The 24,548-nt window shown below is 44.4% G+C and overlaps 1 protein-coding gene and 1 long non-coding RNA gene across 2 annotated transcripts in view; one reads left to right on the top strand and one right to left on the bottom strand.

Moving 5' to 3' along the window:
• Positions 1–11,347, top strand: part of LOC143998393 (uncharacterized) — a 42,880-nt gene extending 31,533 nt beyond the window's left edge. The window contains exons 2-3 of the long non-coding RNA XR_013277903.1: positions 1,882–1,953; positions 11,195–11,347. This is a non-coding gene — a long non-coding RNA (uncharacterized LOC143998393). The remainder of the gene's footprint in view (positions 1–1,881; positions 1,954–11,194) is intronic.
• Positions 11,348–16,040: 4,693 nt separating this feature from the next.
• On the bottom strand, positions 16,041–16,862 carry LOC143998109 (DNA damage-regulated autophagy modulator protein 1-like). Its single transcript, XM_077493854.1, has one exon. It carries the CDS (start codon positions 16,860–16,862, stop codon positions 16,041–16,043), a length of 822 nt encoding a protein of 273 aa, XP_077349980.1.
• Between the last annotated feature and the right edge of the window lie 7,686 nt (positions 16,863–24,548).

The following is a 24,548-nucleotide window of genomic DNA, read 5'->3' as shown; positions in this document are numbered from 1 at the left end:
GAATGGGCAAACATGTCACTTTCTAGATATGCAAAGCTGGTAGAGACATCCCCAAAAAGACTTGCAGCTGTAATTGCAGCGAAAGGCAGTTCTACAAAGTATTGAATACAAATACACACTACACTTTTCACATATTTGTAAAAAAAAATTGAAAACCATTTATCATTTTCCTTCCATTTCACAAATATGTGCCACTTTGTGTTGGTCTATCACACACAATCCAAAGAAAATACATTTATGTTTTTGGTTGTAACATGACAAAATGTGGAAAATTTTAAGGGGTATGAATAATTTTTCAAAGCACTGTATAAACATAAACGGTTTGCCTGACATCATAAATCATCCCAAAAAACCAAACTGGGAAAAGATAGCAGATTCTAAATTGGCTGTAAACCAAAGTCTTCTTCTTCAATTCCCACACAATTTTATCCATATCAATGACACTCAAAAAGAATTTCGATCCCAAGAAAAAAAAAAAGTTTTTTTATTGGTAACATTTGAGCTGTTTTGGGGAAAGAATGAGAGAGAGCTTCATCAACGCCCTTGATGTTGACATTACCTAAATTTGGCCGGTCAGTCCCATGACCTCAAGTCACTTTTACCCAGAGTGGCTCCAACAGATGTCCCTAAAGAGAATCAGCCAAGAGAAGTACATGGAGCTGTGAGAGTTGGAAGCAGCTGTACACACAATGTCAACTTTGTGCACTTTACATGTCCAAGGGAACTGTATTATCACTATCCCAAAAGACTGCTGTAACACACCATATATCCTGGGTCATATATGGCTAGAATATTACATGGAAGGTTGAAGCATACACGTTTCTTGAAGGGTTCTTGAATTGTATGTCATGAATAATAAAATACTGTAAAGCATATGCAGTACATCTCTGCAATACTATGTACATTCCCCCATGTTTTATCACTTTAAAGTGGTTTTAAAGGCTCAAGGTTTTCTACTGTCATGCATTTTATGCATGACAGTAAAAAACCTTCTGTCTGCAGCGGCCCCCCTAATACTTACCTGAGCCCCATCACGATCCAGCAAAGTGCACGGGAGCCTCTGATCTCCCGAGTCTCTTGTTCCTCATTGGCTGAGGCAGCAGCAGGAGCCACTGGCTCCTGGTACTGTCAATCACAGCCAGTGAGCCAATAAGGAGAGAACAGAGAGTGGGGGAAGCCGCTGCTCTATGTATCCTATGGATGCATAGAGCGGGGTTCAAACGGCTTGCTATTGGGGGCACTGGCTGAAGAGGAGGAGCGGGGGACTCAAAAAGAGGAGGATCGGGGCTGCTCTGTGCAAAACCACAAAGCAGGAAAGTGTGACATGCTTGTTATTTACAAAAAAAAAACACCTTTAATGTCACTTTAATATGATACTAAAGTCTCATTTTATTTAGTTAAAAATAACAAACAAGTTATACTTACCTGCCCTGTGCAGTGGTTTTGCACAGAGATGCCCTGATCCTCCTTTTCTCGAGTCCCTCTTTGGCTTTCCTGGCCCCTCCCTTCTATTGAGTGCCCCCACAGCAAGAAGCTTGATATGGGGGCACATCCCTGTGTCAGTTTAGATACAGAGCCACAGCCTGGCCCTGCCCCCTTTCTTTCCTCATTGGCTGACTGACTTTGGTTGACAGACAGCAGCAGGAGCCAATAGTGCCAGGCTGCTGTTACAGCCAATGGGGAGCGGAATCCCGGGCAGCCGAGACACTCCTGCAACATCGCGGGATCTAGATCGGTCTCGGATAGGTATTGGGGGGCTGAGGGGGCTGCATTAAGATAAACAACCTTATGCCTTTAAATATCCTGAAAGTGACAAAAAATACCTGTTAATTTGCTAGAAATTGACTCATCATCTAAACTTAACCATATATGTCCCCACAGGGCTGAATGAGAAAAATCAACAGGTTATCCATCCAAGCAAAAGAGTGGGATTGGAGGAATCTTCCATGTCAGGTAATGTTCTCCAACAGGCTCCGTTTTCATTTTCAGATCAAAGTTGGTTGAGCCACTAATGGTTCCAATTTTAGCTGATTCGGCAGGAATCAGCTGAAATCCAGGCTGTGTATGGTTAGCATAGGTCCTGTTGTTGGCCGAAGGTGGCAGCCCTGCCCAGTTTTCTTTTGTTAACCACTTAAGGACCGAGCCTCTTTCTGAGATTTGGTGTTTACAAGTTAAAAACAGTTTTTTTTTGGCTAGAAAATTACTTAGCACCCACAAACATTATATATATTTTTTTCTAACACCCTAGAGAATAAAGTGGCGGCCGTTGAAATACTTTCTGCCACACCGTATTTGCGCAGCGGTCTTACAAGCACACTTTTTTTTTTTTTTAAATACACTTTTTTGAATAAAAAGACAACAGTAAAGTTAGCCCAAATTTTTTTTTTTAGATTGTGAAAGATAATGTTACGCCGAGTAAATTGATACTCAGCATGTCACGCTTCAAAATTGCGCCCGCTCGTGGAATAGCGACAAACTTTTACCCTTAAAAATCTCCATAGGCGATTTTTAAAAAATTCTACAGGTTACCAATTTTGAGTTACAGAGGAGATCTAGGGCTAGAATTATTGCACTCACTCTTCCGATTGCGGTGATACCTCACATATGTGGTTTGAGCACAGTTTTGATATCCAGGCGCTACTCACGTATGTATTCACTTCTGAACGCAAACTCGTCGGGACAGGGAGCTTTAAAGTTTTTTTCTATTATTTATTTATTTTTGACACTGTCTTTTAAAAAAAAAATAAAAAAATAAAATGTCACTTGAAAAAACAAATCTCCTTAAGGCTCCGTTCACACAGGGGGCGACACGAGGCGACACGACTTGCCGTGCCGCGACCTGACAAGTCGCCCCCGTTCTGTACTACGGAACCGTTCTAAGAGGAGCGACTCGAGTCGCTCCGACTTAGAAAAAAGGTTCCTGTACTTTTTTGGAGCGACCTCGGGTGACTTGCATTGACTTCTATACAGAAGTCATTTGCAAGTCGCCGCTGAGGTCGCGGCAGGGCGCGGCAAGTCATGTCGCCTCGCATCGCCCCCTGTGTGAACCGAGCCTTAAGAGCTATGGGCGGAAGTGACGTTTGACAATGCTTCCGCCCTCCCATGCTATAGTGCCGAGTAGGGGCCATCTTCCCCTCAGTCGGCAGCCAGCCAAGCATGGCAGATGACGCAATCATCTCTGCTGCTACTGGCGGGTCCAGTAAGCGGCGGAGACGACCAGAGCGTGGCGGCGGGGGGGGGGGTGCACCTCTCCTGCCACCGATAAAAGTGATTTCACTGTAAATCCGCCGCGGAGACCACTTTTATATTAAAGAAAATCGCACGCTGTTCTGGAAAATACCAGGGTTATGGCAACTAGCTGCTGCCATAACCCTGTTATTTAGCGTCAAAGTACCAGTGTATGGGTACAGCGATTTGCGGGAAGTGGTTAAAAAAAATTGGGGTTATTTATTATAGCAAAAAGTAAAAAATATTGTATCTTTTTTCAAAATTGGCGGTCTTTGTTTATAGCACAAAAAATAAAAAACGCAGAGGTGATCAAATACCACCAAAAGAAATCTCTATTTGTGGGGAAAAAAAGGACATCGATTTTGTTTGGGTACAACGTCGCACGACCGCTCAATTGTCAGTTAACCCGACGCAGTGCAGAATCGCACAAAATGGCCTGGTTATTAAGGGGAAAAAAATCTTCTGGTCCTTAAGTGATTAATGAAAAATGGTGGCATTCTGTTTCTCCAAAATGTCAGAATCTGATGAATGGGGGAAGAGTAGACTAAGGAAACGCTCCCTACTGCCAGCAGCAGATTGATGACATCATCTCAGGCTAGGCAAAGTCACTAACTGAATTTTAATGATGGATTTTTTATAAAAAATGCTGGAGTTTTTTTTTTTTTAAACAAAAAAAAAAAGAGAAATGTTGCTCTATATTCTCACATACTTCTGTTATATCCACCTTTCTGTTTCCATCGCCATTTATCTTTTACTCTGCAAGTTCCTATTTTCAGGACTCGATTTCACAGACATTTTGCATTTTCACAGCTCGTTCGCTGCGGCTGACAAATACATTAAGCCGGGCAGGATGCTGTGTGACATGGAAAGTTTAACGTTTTATGGTCTTCCCATAAGCCGGAATCTATATGAATAATCTCCCTATAAATTTATGTAACTCGGACCCTTTGGTATCAGAGATTTAATTGCTCTTTTTCTTTTCTTCTTTGGTTTCCTCCTATTGTGGCTTGTTTTTCCATTTTAGATAACATTTGACGATAGAGGTAATAATTGAAGAAATGCAGACACAAAAATGGGAAAATTAAAAGGGAAGTTAAAGCATTCCAAACCTTGTGTTTAAACTTTGAATTTAACTTTTACATTTTGAACAGAACTCCAACGCATGTCCTCAACGCACCACAAAAAACATGGAATTTAGTGTACCGCAATGTACAGTTGTGAGCCTTGCTGCGGTGACCTGATTTTCCAATCCTGCCTTAGCTTTAAACACTTGCCTACCATAGGGTCACCAGACATCCCCGGTTTCCAGGGACAGTCCCCGGATTGAGGACACTGTCCCTAGAGCTAGTCTGTCCCCGGATTTGTCCCTGGATTGCAGTGGTATGAAGGGGGGGGGGGGGGCATCTGTTACTCTCACCCCTGGTGAAACATTTGGGGGGTGCACAATCATTACTGTGCCCCCTCAAGTGTGCTGTGTTGCCCCCCCCCCCCCCGCCCAGGGACTCCTGTAGTGTAGCCTGTCCCCCATGATCCCTCTGGTGAGGGCGACCCATGTGTGTGTGAACAGGGCCGTCTTTAATATTGATTGGACCCTGGGCAAAAATTTTCTTAGGGCCCCCCCTTCCATGCAATTTCACTCTCCACCTTCTCTGAGACATACAATAAATAGCAGCTAGACTTAAAATCAGTTTACTGTATCAGATCAGGCAGCGATTGTGATTGGTTGCCAGAGGTTACAGCATATTATTACTGCTTACTGACTGGTTGCTAGAGGTTACAGCACTCCTTAAGGCTCACTGATTAGTTGCTAGAGGTTACAGCACATTTCTGCTTGTTGATTGGCTTCTAGAGATTACTGTACAGTAATACTGCTCACTGGTTGCGATAGGTTACAGCACATCTTCTCTTCACGGCAGGGGGGGCATGATATACCTATGAATGTTGCCTTTATTTACATATCAATGCCGTTGGTCTCAGCTATTTACATATGCATGTGACTGCTATTTACATATGAATGCCAGTATTTACATGTAAACACAGGTCTGCAGGTGAGTCATCTATACACAACAATAGGGCAGAGCTGGGCAGCATTAGTAGCAGCACAGGACTAAAACTTCAAGGGACAAGGGAATGTAAACTGGGATAGTTGGCAAGTATGAGGCAGCTGCTTTGGGCCCCATAACAATGACAGGGCCCTGGGCAGCTGCCCCTTTTGCCCTGCCTTAAAGACGGCCCTGTGTGTGAGAACAGCGGAGTGGAGGGGCAGTGCAGAGCATACGGCGGCTATTGGAGAAGCTCTTGGCAGGGGATACTGAGGAGCAGTTGGGTGTTGGGAACAGTACCTGGTGCTGGGGAGAGCCTTAGATTAGATAGATTATCATGGAGGCCATGGAGAAGTGAGCAAAATCAACCAATCTACGCTGTTCATGTGGGGGGGGGGGGGGGGGGGTGGTTGGTGCAGGAATCAGGTTGGTCAGTATAGAACTCAGGTAGGTCAGTGTAGTAGTCAGTATAGGAATCGGGTAGGTCAGTGTAGGAATCAGGTAGGTTAGTGTAGAGGATAGTGTAGGAATCAGGTAGGTTAGTGTAGTGGTTAGTGTAGGAATCAGGTAGGTCAGTGTAGGGATAAGGTAGGTCAGTGTAGGGATAAGATAGGTCAGTGTAGTGGTCAGGTAGGTCAGTGTAGTGATCAGGATAGGAAACTGGGCAGGTTAGTTCAGTGGGCAGGTAGGTCAGTGTAGGAATCAAACTGATCAGTACTACTGTACTAGTGAAAGGGACTCAGGGAGTGCTAAAAGTCTGGCGGGGGTGCACATTTCTTGCCTTGTCCCAGACGCTGACAACCCATACTACACTCTTGACTGCATATATAATTTGAGGAAAATATGCGTATAAAATAGTTTACCATTTGACAATTTAAAAAATATATATATATGCCCCCGAATTTCATTTTAAAAAACTGGTCACCTTAGCCTACCGGGCACTTTCACCCACTTCCTGCTCAGGCCAATGTTCAGCTTTCAGCGCTGTCATACTTTGAATGACAATTGCCTGGGCATACAATGCTATACCCAAATGAAAGTTTTGATAATTTTTTTTCACACAAATAGAGCTTTTTTTTGGTGGTATTTAACCACTTGCTCACGCCGATTTAAGTCGTCAATGTGGAACGGGTGGGCAAAACAACATACCCGTACGTCGCTGCGTCATCCGTGGCGCGCCACCGGTGGTGTGCACACGGGTCCCGTTGACTCAATGTCCGCCACTGGCACGCAATCATGGAACGGAGAGGCAGAACAGGGAGATACCTATGTAAACAAGGCATTTCCCTGTTCTGCCTAGCAACATGGTAGGGATATACATCTCCCAGTGTATGGGAGCAGTGGTGTAGTGAATAGCACTCTTACATAGCAGTATAAAGGGTCGCTGGTTCAAATCCCCACCATACCACACCACAACACTACCTGCCTGGAGTTTGCATGTTCTACCTGTGTGGGTTTCCTCCCAAACTCCAAAGACATGCCGGTAGATTAATTGTCTTCTGTCTAAATTGGACCTAGTATGTGGATGTGCGTTAGGGACCTTAGATTGTAAGCTCCTTGAGGGTATGACTGATGTGAATGTACAATGTAAATTGGTGGAGCTATATAAGTACCATAAATAATAATAATGTTCTAGTGAGCCCATCACCTCTACAGTTAGAACATGCTGAGGGAACACAGTTAACCCCTTGATCTCCCCTACTGTTAACCTCTTCCCTGCCCATGAGATTTACACAGTAATCAGTGCATTTTTATAGCACTGATTGCTGTATAAATGCCAATGGTCCCAAGATATTGTCAAAAGTGTCCGATCTGCCTGCCGCAATGTCGCAGTCATGATAAAGATCGCAGATCGCCGCCATTAGTAATAAAAAAAAAAATATTAATAAAAATGCCATAAATCTATCCCCTATTTTGTAGACGCGATAACTTTTGCGCAAACCAATCACTATACGCTTATTGCGATTTATTTTATTTTTTTACCAGAAATATGTAGAAGAATACATATCGGCCTAAACTGTGGAAGAAATTAGTTTTTTTTATATATTTTTGGGGGATATTTATTATAGCAAAAAGTAAAAAATAATGCTTTTTTTTTCAAAATCCTCACTCTTTTTTTGTTTATAGAACAAAAAATAAAAACTGCAGAGGTGATCAAATACCACCAAAACAAATCTTTATTTGTGGGGAAAAAAGGACATCAATTTTGTTAGGGTACAACGTCGCACGACCGCGCAATTGTCAGTTAAAGCGACGCAGTGCCGAATCGCAAAAAATAAGGACTTGGTCCGGAAGGGGGTAAATCACTACTTGGTTTTTCACTTTTTTTCTAAACAAATGAAATTTTAAAAATGAAAAAAAAAATTTCATAGTTTGCAATAACATTTTAGAAACAGGTAATTTTTCTCCTTCTCTGAAGAGCACTGGTAGGCTGCACTGATGGGCACTGTTGAGGCAGCACTGATGGCCACTGATGAGAAGGCACTAATGATGAGGCTGCACTGATAGGTGGCACTAATGAGCACTGATGGGTGGCACTGAAGGGCTATGATGGGTGGTGCTGATAGGCGGCACTAATGGGCATTGATAGTTACATAGTTAGGTTGAAAAAAGACACAAGTCCATCTAGTTCAACCATAAAAATAAATAAATAAAAAATAATATCATACAATCCCATATACACAATCCTATAGCCACAGTTGATTCAGAGGAATGCGAAAAACCCCAGCAAACCATGATCCTAGTTGCTACAGCAGGGGAAAAAAAAAATATTCCTTCCTGATCCCCCCGAGAGGCAATCGTATTTTCCCTGGATCAACTTTACCTATAAATGTTAGTACCCAGTTATATTATGTACATTTAGGAAATAATCCAGGCCTTTTTTAAAGCAATCTACTGAGCTGGCCAGAACCACCTCTGTAGGGAGTCTATTCCACATTTTCACAGCTCTTACTGTGAAGAAACCTTTCCATATTTGGAGATGAAATATCTTTTCCTCTAGGCATAAAGAGCGCCCCCTTGTCCTCTGTGTTGACCGTAAAAGTGAATAACTCAACACCAAGTTCACTATATGGACCCCTTATATATGTGTACATGTTGATCATATCCCTCAATCTTCTCTTCCCAAGAGAGAATAAATTCAATTCCTCTAATCTTTCCTCATAGCCGAGTTCCTCTATGCCTCTTATCAGTTTGGTGGCACTGATGGACACTGACAGGTGACACTGATGAGGAGGCACTGATGGGCACTGATTGGCAACACTGGTGGGCACTAATTGGCAGCACTAGTGGACACTGATAGGCAGCACTTGTGGGCACTGTTGGAACTGCACTGATTATCAGGACATTGAACTGATGAATGATAAATAGAGAAGGAAAAGATTAGTGGCGAGTAAAGTCAGAACAGCTTGAGGAGACATTCCAGTAAACAGATTAGGAACATTGGATTCTTCTCCTCAGTATTTTTGTGCTGTCTGAGATGAGACTTGAGATGAAGCAGCAACATGCTGATGTACTCATCCCTGCACTTTCCTCACCTATAAAGATGCTAATTTAAAGCCCAACACCAATACACCCTGACATTATCCCTTGCAGTGGGGCCATGCTTGCACTGGAAGGGTTAGTTGCTTGTTTAGATCTAAAGGACATAGGGAAAAGAAGATTTACTTACCTGATTGTCTGCTCTGCTAGACAAGTCCCCACGCCTCTTGCCCCTGTACTCCAATGTTCTAAGGCAGTGGTCTCAAAACTGCATCCCGGAGGTCAAATGTGGCCCTTTGCTTGCTTTTATCTGGCTCTTGGGGCACTATTTAATCCACTGATTCCATCAAAGGGCTATAATTCCTCCCAGTGACACCAACGATGGGGCATATTTTCTCCCAATGACACCTACAATAGAGCACAATTTCTCCCAATGACACCAACAATGGGGCCCGATGACACCAATGATGGGACAGGGACACAATTCCTCCAATTCCTTCCATTGACAAGAAACAATAGGGCCCAATGACGGAACACAATTCCTATAAATGACACCAATGATGGGGCATAATTTCTCCTGATGACACCAACAATAGGTCCTAATGACACTAATGATGGGACAGTGATACAATTCTTCCCAATGACTCCAGCAATGGGGCCCAATGACAGAACGCAATTTATCCCAATGGCACCAACAATGGGGCCTAATGACACCAATGATGGGACACAAGTCTTCCTTCTGACATAAAAAATGGAGCATTGTTTTTTCCCTACTGACGTTGGGGCTTTTTCAACTCCCAATTGCCACAATGCAGCCCCCCGAAAGTCTGAAGGACAGTAAACTGGCCCTTTGCTTAGAAAGTTTGGAGACCCCTGGTCTAAGGTCCTGTCGCCTTGGACATAATGGCACGGATGGACAATCCACTATTGGAGCATGGAGGAGTGCAATATCCAGGGAGAGTAGAGGATCAGGAAACTAAAAGCGTGTCTTATCTCCCCTAGACCAAATGAATAGCTGACCCTTGAAGTGCAGCCTCACTGCAAGAGACAATTTTAACGTTTCCTGGAGTTGGGCTTTAATTTAACCAGTTGACCTCTGGAAGATTTACCCACCTTCGTGACAATTCCATTTTTTGCAATATGGCACTGCGTTACATTTGTGCACAATTGTGCGGTCATGCAAGTATTTTTTTCCACAAATAGAACTTTCTTGTGGTGGCATTTGATCACCTCTGCGTTTTTGTTTTTTTTGCTCTATAAACAAAAAAAGTCAATTAAAAAAAAATATATATATATATATAGATTTTTTTACTTTCAGCTATAAAACATATCCAAGTAATTTTATTAATTCTAGTAATGGCGGCGAGCAGCGACTTATAGCGGGACTGCGATATTGTGGCGGCCAATCTGACACTAATGCCACGTACACACGATCGAATTGTCCAGCGGACCTGCTCAGGCAAACAATCCGCCGGACTGTATAACGAACAGACTTGGCCACACACGGACACTCCGTAAGTCTGGCGATTTCTAACGCGATGAGGTACAACACGTATGACGGGACTAGAAAAAGGAAGTTCAATAGCCAGTAGCCAATAGCTTCCTTCTTGTACTTGCTTCAGAGCATGCGTCATTCTTAGTCCGCCAGACTAGCACACTGATGAACGGATTGTACGCTGAAAGCCAAGTCCGGCGGACAAATTTTGAGTCAAAACTACTTTCTAAGTCTGCCGGACTTTTACAATGAAAAAGTCCGCTAGGAGCCCACACACGATCAAATTGTCCGGCATAATGTGGTCCAGCGGACTAAGTCCACCGGACAATTCGATCGTGTGTACGCGGCATAACACTTTTGATACTTTGTGGGAACCAGAGACACTAATACAGTGATCAGTGCTAAAAATAAGCACTGTCACTGTACTAATGGCACTGGCTCAGAAGAAAGCATCTAGGGTGCTCAAAGGGTTAAATGTATGCCTAATCAGTGTTTTGTGTACTGTATAAGGTGATTTTACTAAGGGAAGAGATGGATTTCATCCCCTGGGTGCCAGCGGACATATAGTACATATCGGCGCCCCCTGCAGGGGAAAGTGGAAAATCATGTGTGTGTGTGTGTGTATGTATATATATATATATTTATATACATGATTCTGCACAGGAGAGCTGCCCTGTAGCAGTAAATCTGGTATGGTGTGGTCAGTAACTGGTTGCACTGCACTGACCTCCTCCTGCCAATTTGCGTATTGCCATACAGGGGATTATGGGGAGCTTATATTAAGACAGATATAGGCGCTTACGCTAGTTGTATGTAGATGTAGCGCCCTGGTGTTTAGTCAGGGAGCTCCTCACCAAATTCCTTGTCAGGAATAGCTACTGTAGTTAATTGCTAGGGATCCATTGTTTTCTCTCTAAATTTGGTTGTATTTTTCTCTTCTGTCTCTCAGCTGTCTGTGGCCTCAAAGGATCTCCTTAGACTGGAAGAGGTTAAAGATTTTGCTACATTTGGCGCCCAACTTGGGCTTAAGGTGCTGTCCTTGCTGCAGTTGCCCATAGCAACTGGCTTCAGCTCCATCGGGACTTCGCCTGGCTCCATGGGAAAGCGGCAAGTAACATTTATCCTTCTTATTGACTGTGTTATTGTGTGTATCATCAATGTGGGGACCAACAAGTCTCACTGCTCATGGGAAAGGATCATCCTGGTCTTTTGACACTTCCCGCCAGCTCTCTAAGGGTTAAAACAGGCCCCAAAATGGACTCCCTTACAGTTTTGGTGTGCCACAGCAACAAGGAGGTGGGCGCCACAGTTGCCAAGAAACATTTGCACCAATCTGTTGGCAGGGGGAGGAGCTCCCGCTCTGCAGAAGAGGAAGTGCTGCCATGTGTGTCTGATTGTTTGTTGGTGAAGCTGGGATTCCCTGTACCCCCCCCCACTCAGGATGTCCGCTTACCCCACTTCCCTGACAACTGGGGAAAAGACACACACCTCCGGGAGGTGACCTTCCCCCAACCCCTGCCAACACTGACAGAGAAAACTTCAGAAATTGCTAAAACAAATCCCTTAACACCTCATCAGGGGGCCCCTAAAGGGCTACAGGCTCCAGACTTTGTCACATGGCTTTGCCCTCCCAGATCTAAGTTGAACCCCCCCAATGCCCCCGGACCACCCCCTCTGCCATGGATACTATGCCCGGCTGCTGAGCTCCTTTCCCATTACAGCACTCTATACGGCTCCTCCTCCGCAGGGCTGAAATCACATTCATTTACAACACAGCCAGTTAGCCATGATCTGCATAGGGTGTATCTGCCTACTGCAACTACACTGCCCTTCCGACCAGAGAATTTAACAGGTCAGAAGGACAACATAAAAGTCAGAAACATCCTGTGAAGACTGAGAGACTGTGTGTAATGGAATGTGATTCCAGCCCTGTGTAGTATGGGGGGTAGGAGCTGTATACAATGCTGGGATGGGAAAGGAGCTCTGCCAAGTGACCTTCCAGTGGTCCCTGTCCTCTGATTCTCCAGCGGTGATCCCTGTTGTCTCATGTAAAGAGGAACTCTGGGAACTCAAAACTCTTAAGCCACTTTGAGTATCTTGGCTTGTGGTGGATGTATCTGCATGCACAGTGGAAGTGGTGCGTAGTAATGAGGGGGGTCCAGGTCAACTTTTGCATCGGGGGCCCACGAGCTTCAAGCTACGCCTCTGTGTGGTGCGACTGCTGTTCACATAAGTATGCAGGACCTACATGCGTGTTTACATTTGTGATTGAGCATGGGTGTATGGGGCGCTTACATTTTTTGTTTTACATTGTACTTTTTGGCTGTAGCATATGCTCTTTTTGAGAAATCTGGGGACAATTGTGCCCATATCTCTCCTCTGGCCTGCAAAGCATGTGATCAAAGCAAGATCAGTTTGATCAGATGCTGTACAAGCCAGTAATGGCTTCTAATCAAACCAAAAGTAATGTAACAGAAGAGGGGAAGGAACTCTTTCATGATGATTGCAATTAGAGCGGTTATATCGGTTACCGGGCTCCCCGATGGGACAGGAGGGCCCAGTAAAGGTGGAGGGAGGGGAGGTCCCCATTCCTCCATCTGTAAAAGTGATCCAGAGGCTGTAGAGCCACTTGGATCATTTTTTCCAAATAGGGATACACTCACAGAAAAAGAATAATACCAAGACCGTTGTAGCTGCATTGATCCTGATCCTTGCTGGACTTATATCCATGTATAACTGGCTTTAGTTTGCCTCTGTAGATACCCTGTGCTGTTATTCAAGACATAACAGGCCCCTGTGCACAGGTGACATCCCACACTGTGTATTTTCGGCCCAGGGATGACATCTAGCACCGCGTGTCACCGGCCTACAGATCAGGTGGCACACTGGATATGGCAGTGGTACACACATGAAAGGAGGATGGAAACAGTCCATTATAAAACATTTTTATAAGATATGCTCTTTTCAGATGGGCGTTCCAATCAGGTCCACCTATCAATTTTTACGGCTGACTTAATCGGAAGGTCCATTCATCCCTATGGACAATCAGCTATACACAGACTTGTGTCCATTTGCACCCGCCTACCTCTGGGTTCGATCAGGCCCTTAAAAAAAAGGGAGAGGACTTAGTCTTCAGTGTAAGGTGAAGCAGTTCCTGCTGAACTGGCTGAGATTCAAACCATGTATGGGCAGGCTGATTGCACCCAAGCTGATTGATCGATGCACTTGGGTACAACTAGCCTGTTGGATTTTTCATGAGATCATTGCCAGAGGTTATAGCCACTAGCAATATTCACTGTGGCTCTCCCCGCGAGGAGAACACAATAGCTTCACGGGATGGATTCCCCCTGGGGGAATTCACCTATTTTCTTTCCTGCAACCACAGGTTGAAACTCTAACCATCTATGGCTGGCTTAACAGTCATTGGAGTTGCACCTGCTCTGACTAGATGCTACAAGGTTGGAACCAGACCTGCGTTCCGGTGCATTGTGTTTACAACAAATAAAAATAAAAAATCTTACACACACTATTTATTTTGATTTAATTTTATTAAATGTTTTGCACAATATAACAATAAAGTATATACATCATTTCTTCTGCCATGATGCACCACAATGTATGGTAGTGCGTTAATCTGCATTATGTTGTATTACACTGCATGTGTGATGAGGATGAGGATACCAACCCCTAACATTTAGTATATTTTTTTTACTAACAATAGGCACCTCAACGAATCTTTACTGATACTTGTAATGTGTATTAACATAGGTTGCAGTAATGCACATTTACCACAACACAAAGGTGTGATTTGGCGCTTAAACATGGCAGTTCACAGAACAATCCAAAACACAAAATTCCCCAGAATACTTACCAGCTAGCCAGCATAATATAAAGAAAAAAGTCTAAACTGTTTCCACAATTTACATTGGATGCAAATATATGTGAAGCCGCACTGCCACGTCAAGGCCCCTCTGCAAAGTGCGGTCCCTAACGCTAACGTTTCCAAATGGAGAAATATATAGCAAGAAATAAATTGAGTGTCTAAACTAGTTCAAAAATGTGAAAACAGAGGTTTTTGTTATATATTTGCATTCATAAGTGAAGCTACATAGCGCTCCCAGGGATCCCATTGGATCTTCCTTATGGCTTGTGCTTGGTCACGGTGAGATCCCATATGATTGGGATTTCTCTGTTCCTCTAATGTAATGTTTCCAGGATATATATATGCCTGTTACCCCTCTAAGCCCTTGTACACACGGTCGGAAAATCCATCGGAATGTGTCCTATCGGATCGTGTTATCGGATAATGCGACTGTGTGTGGTATGCATCGGACTGATTCCGTCGGAATATCCGTCGGACCCAATTTTCCAACATGTTGGAAATATTTCCCGACCAACTGGGCCGATCGGACATACTCGGATCATGTGTAGAGAATTTTGATCGGACCAAGTGCCACGCATGCTCAGATCAAATTCCTACATCAAAGCTATTGGCTACTAGCCTGAATGTAGTCCCATCGTAACGAAATTACATCATCACCTTCTGAAAGATCGGATTTTTCGCCAACTTTGTCCGACCGTGTGTATGCAACAGTTTCGGACAAGATCCGACGGGCAAAATCCGAAGGATTTGGTTGTGGAAATCTCCGACCGTGTGTACAGGGGCCCAGTCTTAGGTGCTCGTAGTGATACTGGTGTTAGTTTTAGAAAGTCTCTAGCACTCAAAAATATTATTCCCACTTATTGTGAAATTTTCACATTTCACATTATTCCAGCCACTGTTTTATTGCTGGTTCGACAGTACCAGATGATAAAAAAAAAAAAACCTGGCCTCCAACCTCCCCTTAGCCAGTCCAACACACGCCTAAAAAGTATCAACATCCAACCTCCCACAGATCACTGTGGCACGCCTTCTGGACCCGATCGGCCCACCCTTCTGGAGGCTGAATGGCCCACTCTTCTGGGGCATTAACGTTCCACCCTTCCGGAGGCTGAAAGGCCCATCCTTCTGGGGCATGAACAGCCCACCCTTCTGGGGCATGAACGTTCCACCCTTCTGGAGCCTGAACGGCCCACTTTTCTGGAGCCTGAAAGGCCCATTCTTCTGGAGGCAGAATGGCATACTCTGCTGGAGCCTGAACGTGGGTGTCCCATTCTGCTGGAGCCTGAATGGCCCACTCTGCTGGAGCCTGAATGGCCCACTCTGCTGGAGCCTGAATGGCCCACTCTGCTGGAGCCTGAATGGCCTTCTCTGCTGGAGCTTCTCCTTTTCCACTATTGCAGCGTATTGCGGGCGGTTTTAACCCTTTCTCGGCCGCTAGCGGGGCGCTTTTAAAAATAGCAGCGTTTTACCGCCGACGCTATAGGCTCGGCGGTGTGAAAGGGGTCTATCTCTCCCCATCTATCTCCTTGTCCCCTCCTTTATCTCCCAAAACCCACCCCCTTTCATCTCTCTAACCCCATCTCTCTATCTCCTTGTCCCCTCCCATCCTCTATCCCCCCCCACCCTTGTCCTCTCCTCTATCCCTCCCATCTATCTCTTTGTCCCTTCCTCTATCACCCTAAAAACCCCCATCCCCTTAATCCCTATCTCCCTTCCCTCTCTATTTCCTTGTCCCCTCCTCTATCTCCCTAACCTCTCCTCTACCCCCCTGCCCCACTGGTGTCATGATCCGTTATGCAGACGAAGTTCATGACGGGCGCAAATTAGTGCCAAGCCCTGCTGTCCGGATATAGAGCAGGTTGGGAAAAATGTCTTCTGTCTGCCAGGAATGATCACTGTCGTGGTCTGAATGTTAGTCCATGGTGGCCATTTCTTCTTCTCTCTGCCAGGAATGATCACTGTCGTGGTCTGAATGTTGGTCCATGGTGGCCATTTCTTCTGTCTGCCAGGAGTGATTGACTCTTATGTAGCCTCTTTCAGTAATCTGTATTTTCCAGCATAGGATAACACTGGGCCGCCTTGGTAATCTCCTTGGCAATTGCAGACCATTAAGATCCACACAGTAGGTGAGATTGTTTATCAGGAGGGTGGCGGCTGCGATCCACTCAGAGAGGACATCGATGTCAAACAATATTTCCTGCCATTCAGGGGCCCAGAAATCACGGTTGATAAACAGGCAAAAGAGTGCGGCAAAAATAATGGTTATGATGGCGTTAACCATTCTAATGAGGAACATGGGCCGGCTGCTGATATTGAGCTTATACTGCAATTTAGCCAGCCAGATGTTGTGTATTGTCGCTCCTACAAAGGACAGGACTGTCCCGATCCTATGTGGCAATGGCCTGGAATTCAGTGGGCTTGCGCCAACCATAAATGTTCCAACGCAGCTGATCCATCCGATTGCTAAGATGGCGTTCCGCGCCCGGGGGTGGCGATTCTCTGATCCTATGGAGAGGTGTTTGTACATATAGTACTTGATGATGGCATCAAGAGCAGCCGCCAATGCTAGAACACCAAAGAAAATGGACTTCTCCGGTTCAAAGCATCCGGTATTGCTGATGTACATTACATAATTATCATGATGATGATATTCAATGGTGAGGATAAATGTTGTTATTAATCCCACACTGACCAAAATGGACCAAATAATTGGTAGAAAAGCCAATCTGTTCATTTTTAAATTCAAATATGATTTGAAGTAAAAATAAAAGTCCTTCAACTCAATACAACGTGGAGCTGATTAATCTGTGTGCTTTCTCTACTCTCTGCAGCTGTAGAATGAGGCTGGTAGCTGTGTGTGTGCTCTTATATTGGAAGACAAGCTATGTTGTCATAGTGACTGCCCAGTAACTATGATGTCATAGTGACTGGGCAGTTATTTTAACTGACAATTTTTCCAAGTCCCCCCTCCCCCCCTTTTCCAACTGCCGCCTACTAACTGCCTTTCTTTTTAACAAGCCTTGCATGTCACTTATTACAGTCTGCATAGCAAGACCACTTACTGTTATTTCACATATATATTATTATTCTTATTATATCCAAATTTACCACCCTAACTCCTCCCACAGCTTTTACACTACATAGACAGTTATATGCCATATATATATGTTATATACCAAAACATGCGGATTGTTCCCAATTGGTGTGCTATTACTTTGTGGAACGTTTTGACGAATGGTTCGCAAAATATCGTCGTTTTTGGGGAGAAATTTGCCCCATAGGAATGAATTGTGAAATGATGGAAGGTGACAAAAGCTGACCCTCCCATGATCAGCCAAAACATTATGACCACCCCATGAAAAAAAACTAAATTTGAAAAACATAATTTTTGTAAATAATAATAATAATTTTTGAAAAAAAAAATGTGAAAAAAAATAAGAATTTTTGAAAAAAACATTTTTTGGGGAAAAAACATTTTTTTTAAAAATAATTTTTGAAAAGAAAATAATTTTTGAAAAAAATATAATTTTTGAAAAAAAACTGAAAAAAAAATTTGAAAAAAAAAAAAATTTGGGGTTTTTTTTATTGATGTCTACGCCACTTTAGGGAAAGTCACTCCCTTTGTTTTTCATGTTTACCATTTCCACCAAAAGTGAAAGAAAATTCCAGATTTTTGGTTGTCACCAGAACAGGAAATAGAGGGGTAATCATCCAATGGGGACACTAGTTCTGGTGACACCGGGGGATGATGTCACTTTGAGGGATTTCTCTCACTTCTTTTTTTTGGCTATGGGAAAGGAAGTGAAGGAAAATCCCCCCGATGGGGACACAGATGGCAAAGAAAACCTGACAGAGGTTATAGCCCTCCTTTACTCTATTGTAAGTGAAAAACAAAAATTGTCTTTAGTTCTATTTTATCTGGTATGTGGAGGATGGGGGGGGACTCAGTCTAAAAGAGGGTGCAGCATATTAAACGTGGGGCTATGGGGGGAGGGGTGTCGTGTCTGCAGACCCGAGCAACTGTCACTGCCAGGGGGGGGGGGAGGGGTGAGCGCTCAGATAGTCATTTTGAGGGTCATTTTAGCCTTTTCACTGTTGGGCATTTTTTTCCCATTTTTGCACATGTAATAAATGCTGATTTCTGCTCTCCCAGCGTTCCATAGTTGGTGAAATGATGAAGGCCCCACTCACACCTCTGACATACACCTGGATGGCAAACACCCATTTTTCATTTCATTTCATAAATGGCAAAGTCATTTATGGTGCGTTTCGCTTTGTTTTATTTACCGCGGAATTTGCCGCATTTGCTGTCTCGGCGTCTCACATTTTGGCGTGACATTTACAATAAATGGCACTACAAGCGCGAGGCACATATTTTTGCATGTTCCGGGATTGCGTGGAAACGTGCATTTCTGTGCACATTACTGGAATGTGGAGATGTGACCAGAGACTAACTTATATGGTGGAAATTTGTCACAGCGGCATGCCGTGTTCCCTCATATTTCCATTTTTTCCCCTTTTGTTCCAATTTTTCAATTTTCCCCAAGTATGGGGCATGAGTGATTGTACATACAGAGCAGGAGATCTATGGACGGGGGAAGGGTGTTCAGTAGATCAATAGAACATATAACTGGAGCCAGGGCCAAGACTGGGGGGGTCACATGACCTGGGCAATTTGCTCGGGGCAGGGCGCAGGTGACAGCTGCAGCCTCCCTCTCCTAGCACCTCCCCCACAACACTACATCCAGGGCCGGCACCACTGATAAGCGAGGTAACCGACACCTCAAATCTCATCTCATTGATTGGACTCCAGTTGGCTGACACCTCACTCCAATTAGCTCTTTGAGATCTAACTAGTCTATGGGGTTCACATACTTTTTCCACCTGCACTGTGAATGTTTACATGGTGTGTTCAATCAAAACATGGTAACATTTAATGCTTTGTGTGTTATTAGTTTAAGCAGACTGTGATTGTCTATTGTTGTGACTTAGATGGAGATCAGATCACATTTTATGACCAATTTGTGCCGAAATCCATATCATTCCAAAAGGGTTCACATACTTTTTGTTGCAACTGTATATGCAAAGTGCTATATAAATTGGTGGCGCTATATAAGTACCATATATAATAATAATGTTCTAGTGAGCCCACCCTCCCACCCTACAGTTAAAACATGCTGAGGGAACACAGTTAACCTTTTTATCGCCCCCTCCTGCAGTGTTTAACCCCTTCCCTGCCAGTGACATTTACACAGTAATCAGTGCGTTTTTATAGTACTGATCGATGTATAAATGCCAATGCTCCCAAAATAGTGTCAAAAGTGTCCGATCTGTCTCCTGCAATGTCGCAGTCATGATAAAAATCACAGATCGCCGCCATTACTAATAATAAAAAAAATTATTACTAAAAATGCCATAAATCTATCCCCTATTTTGTAGACGTGATAACTTTTGCGCAAACCAATCAATATACACTTATTGCGTTTTTTTTGTTTTGTTTTTTTACCAAAGAAGAGCACTGATGATGAGGCTGCACTGATAGGTGGCACTGATAGGTTGCACTTATGGGCACTGATTGGTGGCACTAATGAGCACTGATAGGCGGCACTAAAGCCCATCAAGTTCAACCATAAAAATAGATAAATAAATAATATCATACAATCCCATATACACAATCCTATAGCCACAGTTGATACAGCAGGGGAAAAAATTCCTTCCTGATCCCCCGAGAGGCAATCGGATTTTCCCCGGATCAACTTTCCCTATAAATGTCAGTACCCAGTTATATTATGTACATTTAGGAAATAATCCAGGCCTTTTTTAAAGCAATCTACTGAACTGGCCAGAACCACCTCTGCAGGGAGTCTATTCCACATTTTCACAGCTCTTACTGTGAAGAAACCTTTCAATATTAGGAGATGAAATCTCTTTTCCTCTAGGCATAAAGAGCGACCCCTTGTCCTCTGTGTTGACCGTAAAAGTGAATAACTCAACACCAAGTTCACTATATGGACCCCTTATATATGTGTACATGTTGATCATATCCCCCAATCTTCTCTTCTCAAGAGAGAATACATTCAATTCCTCTAATCTTTCCTCATAGCCGAGTTCCTCTATGCCTCTTATCAGTTTGGTGGCACTGATGGACACTGACAGGTGACACTGATGAGGAGGCACTGATGGGCACTGATTGGCAACACTGATGGGCAGTGATTGGCAACACTGGTGGGCACTAATCGGCAACACTAGTGGACACTGATTGGCAGCACTTGTGGGCACTGTTGGAACTGCACTGATTATCAGGACATTGAACTGATGAATGATAAATAGAGAAGGAAAAGATTAGTGGCGAGTAAAGTCAGAACAAATTGAGGAGACATTCCAGTAAACAGATTAGGAACATTGGATTCTTCTCCTCAGTATTATTGTATAATTTATCCCAATGGCACCAACAATGGGGCCTAATGACACCAATGATGGGACACAAGTCTTCCTTCTGACATAAAAAATGGGGCATTGTTTTTTCCCTACTGACGTTGGGGCTTTTTCAACTCCCAATTGCCACAATTCAGCCCCCCGAAAGTCTGAAGGACAGTAAACTGGCCCTTTGCTTAGAAAGTTTGGAGACCCCTGGTCTAAGGTCCTGTCGCCTTGGACATAATGGCACGGATGGACAATCCACTATTGGAGCATGGAGGAGTGCAATATCCAGGGAGAGTAGAGGATCAGGAAACTAAAAGCGTGTCTTATCTCCCCTAGACCAAATGAATAGCTGACCCTTGAAGTGCAGCCTCCCTGCAAGAGACAATTTTAACGTTTCCTGGAGTTGGGCTTTAATTTAACCAGTTGACCTCTGGAAGATTTACCCACCTTCGTGACAATGCCATTTTTTGCAATATGGCACTGCATTACAAATAGAACTTTCTTTTGGTGGCATTTGATCACCTCTGCGTTTTTTATATATATATATTCTTTTACTTTCAGCTATAAAACATATCTAAGTAAATGTATTAATACTAGTAATGGCGGCGAGCAGCGACTTATGGCGGGACTGCGATATAATCTGACACTAACACTTTTGATACTTGTTGTGAACCAGTGACACTATTACGGTGATCAGTGCTAAAAATATGCACTGTCACTGTACTAATGGCACTGGCTCAAAAGAGAGCATCTAGGGTGCTCAAAGGGTTAAATGTATGCCTAATCAGTGTTTTGTGTACTGTATAAGGTGCTTTTACTAAGTTTTTGCCAATTTGCGTATTGCCATACAGGGGATTATGGGGAGCTTATATTAAGACAGATATAGGCACTTACGCTAGTTGTATGTAGATGTAGCGCCCTGGTGTTTAGTCAGGGAGCTCCTCACCAAATTCCTTGTCAGGAATAGCTACTGTAGTTAATTGCTAGGGATCCATTGTTTTCTCTCTAAATTTGGTTGTATTTTTCTCTTCTACCACTAGGTGGCCGGGCAATTGGTGGGACTAGATATAAGAAGGACAAATCAATGTCAGGTTTTGGGTATATGGGGTATCTCAGGCAATGGGCAGGGGTTTTCTTTAATCCCTTGACCTGCTGGGAGAGCCTATATATTTGGGTGGAGTCAGGTGATTCATGTTCTGTGCCATCCGGATCTCTGTCGAGGTGGTCATATGTAGTCTTCCCCGGGCTTCTAGGCCGGAGATTGGGCCTATCCTGGGGAGTGAGGCTGCCAGGCTGTGTGAGGGCAACACAGGGTTGGGATTGTGGCTGGCAATCCAACCAGAATTGACGGTTCTGCTGGCCCGGAGAACCCGTTGTGGTCGAAGGTAGAAGGGAAACTGTTGCCACTAAGGAACCAACCACCTTTGCCAGGGACCACAGTGAGTAACTGAAGCAAGTACCGGAGCAGTATTCTCACCGAATGGGCACAGTGGAGAATCTGGAGACTTCAGGTCAAATCAGGAACCCAACCAGTGGAGGTGACGCTTCCAGAGCAGACGTGTATGTCAAGCCAGGGACCGAGCCAGTCAGCGGGGGTGAAGCTTGAAGGGTATCTGGAGTGCCAAGCTAGGGACCCAGCAAGGAAATATGGGTTTCGCTTGAGGAGGATACCACCGCAAAAACCTTGAGGAGGTCAGGGATTCAGAATTAGTGAATCAGAGGGTCCAGTGAGAGACCTGGAGCTCAAGGGGCTGAAGAACTACAAGCAGAAGTTGTAGTAGAGCTGAGAGGACTGTTACTTCTGAATTAGGAATTGTTAAGTACTGTTGCCAAAGGAAACAGCGACCTTACACGTGCAGAAGTGACGCCTTGCTGGGGCCTTTACCTGCACAGCTGTCCTCCTATTGAAGTCTCTGAGTCTGCTATTTGAAATTTCTACTACTCAAGGGTGTCCTGGCCATAACCCTCTTTCCCTTGCAAAACATAAAAAGGACTGTTAAAAGAAATAAAACCTCTTTTGCATTCAAGAAGTGTCTGGCGCCCAATGACTTTTATCACCTTTGCACCCACTTTGCCTCACAACCCACTACATGTTAAAGGATTTCAGCTGTCTGTGGCCTAAAAGGATCTCCTTAGACTGGAAGAGGTTAAAGACTTTGCTACATTTGGTGCCCAACTTGGGCTTAAGGTGCTGTCCTTGCTGCAGTTGCCCATAGCAACTGGCTTCAGCTCCATTGGGACTTCGCCTGGCTCCATGGGAAAGCGGCAAGTAACATTTATCCTTCTTATTGACTGTGTTATTGTGTGTATCATCAATGTGGGGACCAACAAATCTCACTGCTCATGGGAAAGGATCAGCCTGGTCTTTTGACACTTCCCGCCAGCTCTCTAAGGGTTAAAACAGGCCCCAAAATGGACTCCCTTACAGTTTTGGTGTGCCACAGCAACAAGGAGGTGGGCGCCACAGTTGCCAAGAAACATTTGCACCAATCTGTTGGCAGGGGGAGGAGCTCCCGCTCTGCAGAAGAGGAAGTGCTGCCATGTGTGTCTGTTTGTTGGTGAAGCTGGGATTCTCTGTGCCCCCCCCCACTCGGGGATGTCCGCTTACCCCACTTCCCTGACAACTGGGGAAAAGACACACACCTCCGGGAGGTGACCATCCCCCAACCCCTGCCAACACTGACAAAGTGTTGAGAAAACTTCAGAAATTGCTAAAACAAATCCCTTAACACCTCATCAGGGAGCCCCTAAAGGGCTACAGGCTCCAGACTTTGTCACATGGCTTTGCCATCCCAGATCTAAGTTGAACCCCCCCAATGCCCCCGGACCACCCCCTCTGCCATGGATACTATGCCCGGCTGCTGAGCTCCTTTCCCATTAAAGCACTCTATACGGCTCCTCCTCCGCAGGGCTGAAATCACATTCCTTTACAACACAGCCAGTTAGCCATGATCTGCATAGGGTGTATCTGCCTACTGCAACCACACTGCCGTTCCGACCAGAGAATTTAACAGGTCAGAAGGACAACATAAAAGTCAGAAACATCCTGTGAAGACTGAGAGACTGTGTGTAATGGAATGTGATTCCAGCCCTGTGTATTATGGGGGGGGGGGGGAGCTGTATACAGTGCTGGGATGGGAAAGGAGCTCTGCCAAGTGACCTGCCAGTGGTCCCTGTCCTCTGATTCTCCAGCGGTGATCCCTGTTGTCTGATGTAAAGAGGAACTCCGGGAACTCAAAACTCTTAAGCCACTTTGAGTATCTTGGCTTGTGGTGGATGTATCTGCATGCACAGTGGAAGTGGTGCGTAGTAATGAGGGGGGGTCCAGGTCAACTTTTGCATCGGGGGCCCACGAGCTTCAAGCTACGCCTCTGTGTGGTGCGACTGCTGTTTACATAAGTATGCAGGACCTACATGCGTGTTTACATTTGTGATTGAGCATGGGTGTATGGGGCGCTTACATTTTTTGTTTTACATTGTACTTTTTGGCTGTAGCATATGCTCTTTTTTGAGATATCTGGGGACAATTGTGCCCATATCTCTCCTCTGGCCTCCAAAGCATGTGATCAAAGCAAGATCAGTTTGATCAGATGCTGTACAAGCCAGTAATGGCTTCTAATCAAACTAAAAGTAATGTAACAGAAGAGGGGAAGGAACTCTTTCATGATGATTGCGATTAGAGCGGTTATATCGGTTACCGGGCTCCCCAATGGGACAGGAGAGCCCAGTAAAGGTGGAGGGAGGGGAGGTCCCCATTCCTCCATCTGTAAAAGTGATCCAGAGGCTGTAGAGCCACTTGGATAATTTTTTTCCAAATAGGGATACACTCACAGAAAAAGAATAATACCAAGACCGTTGTTGTAGCTGCATTGATCCTGATCCTTGCTGAACTTGAATCCATGTATAACTGGCTTTAGTTTGCCTCTGTAGATACCCTGTGCTGTTATTCAAGACATAACAGACCCCTGTGCACAGGTGACATCCCACACTGTGTATT

This window comes from Lithobates pipiens, unplaced genomic scaffold, assembly GCF_037356315.1.
Source record: "Lithobates pipiens isolate NorthernLeopardFrog02 unplaced genomic scaffold, aLitPip1_a1.2 Scaffold_19, whole genome shotgun sequence".
In the NCBI taxonomy this organism is placed as follows: Eukaryota; Metazoa; Chordata; class Amphibia; order Anura; family Ranidae; genus Lithobates; species Lithobates pipiens.
Note: the sequence above shows the minus strand (reverse complement) of the source record. Positions and strands in the feature narration are given on the sequence as shown.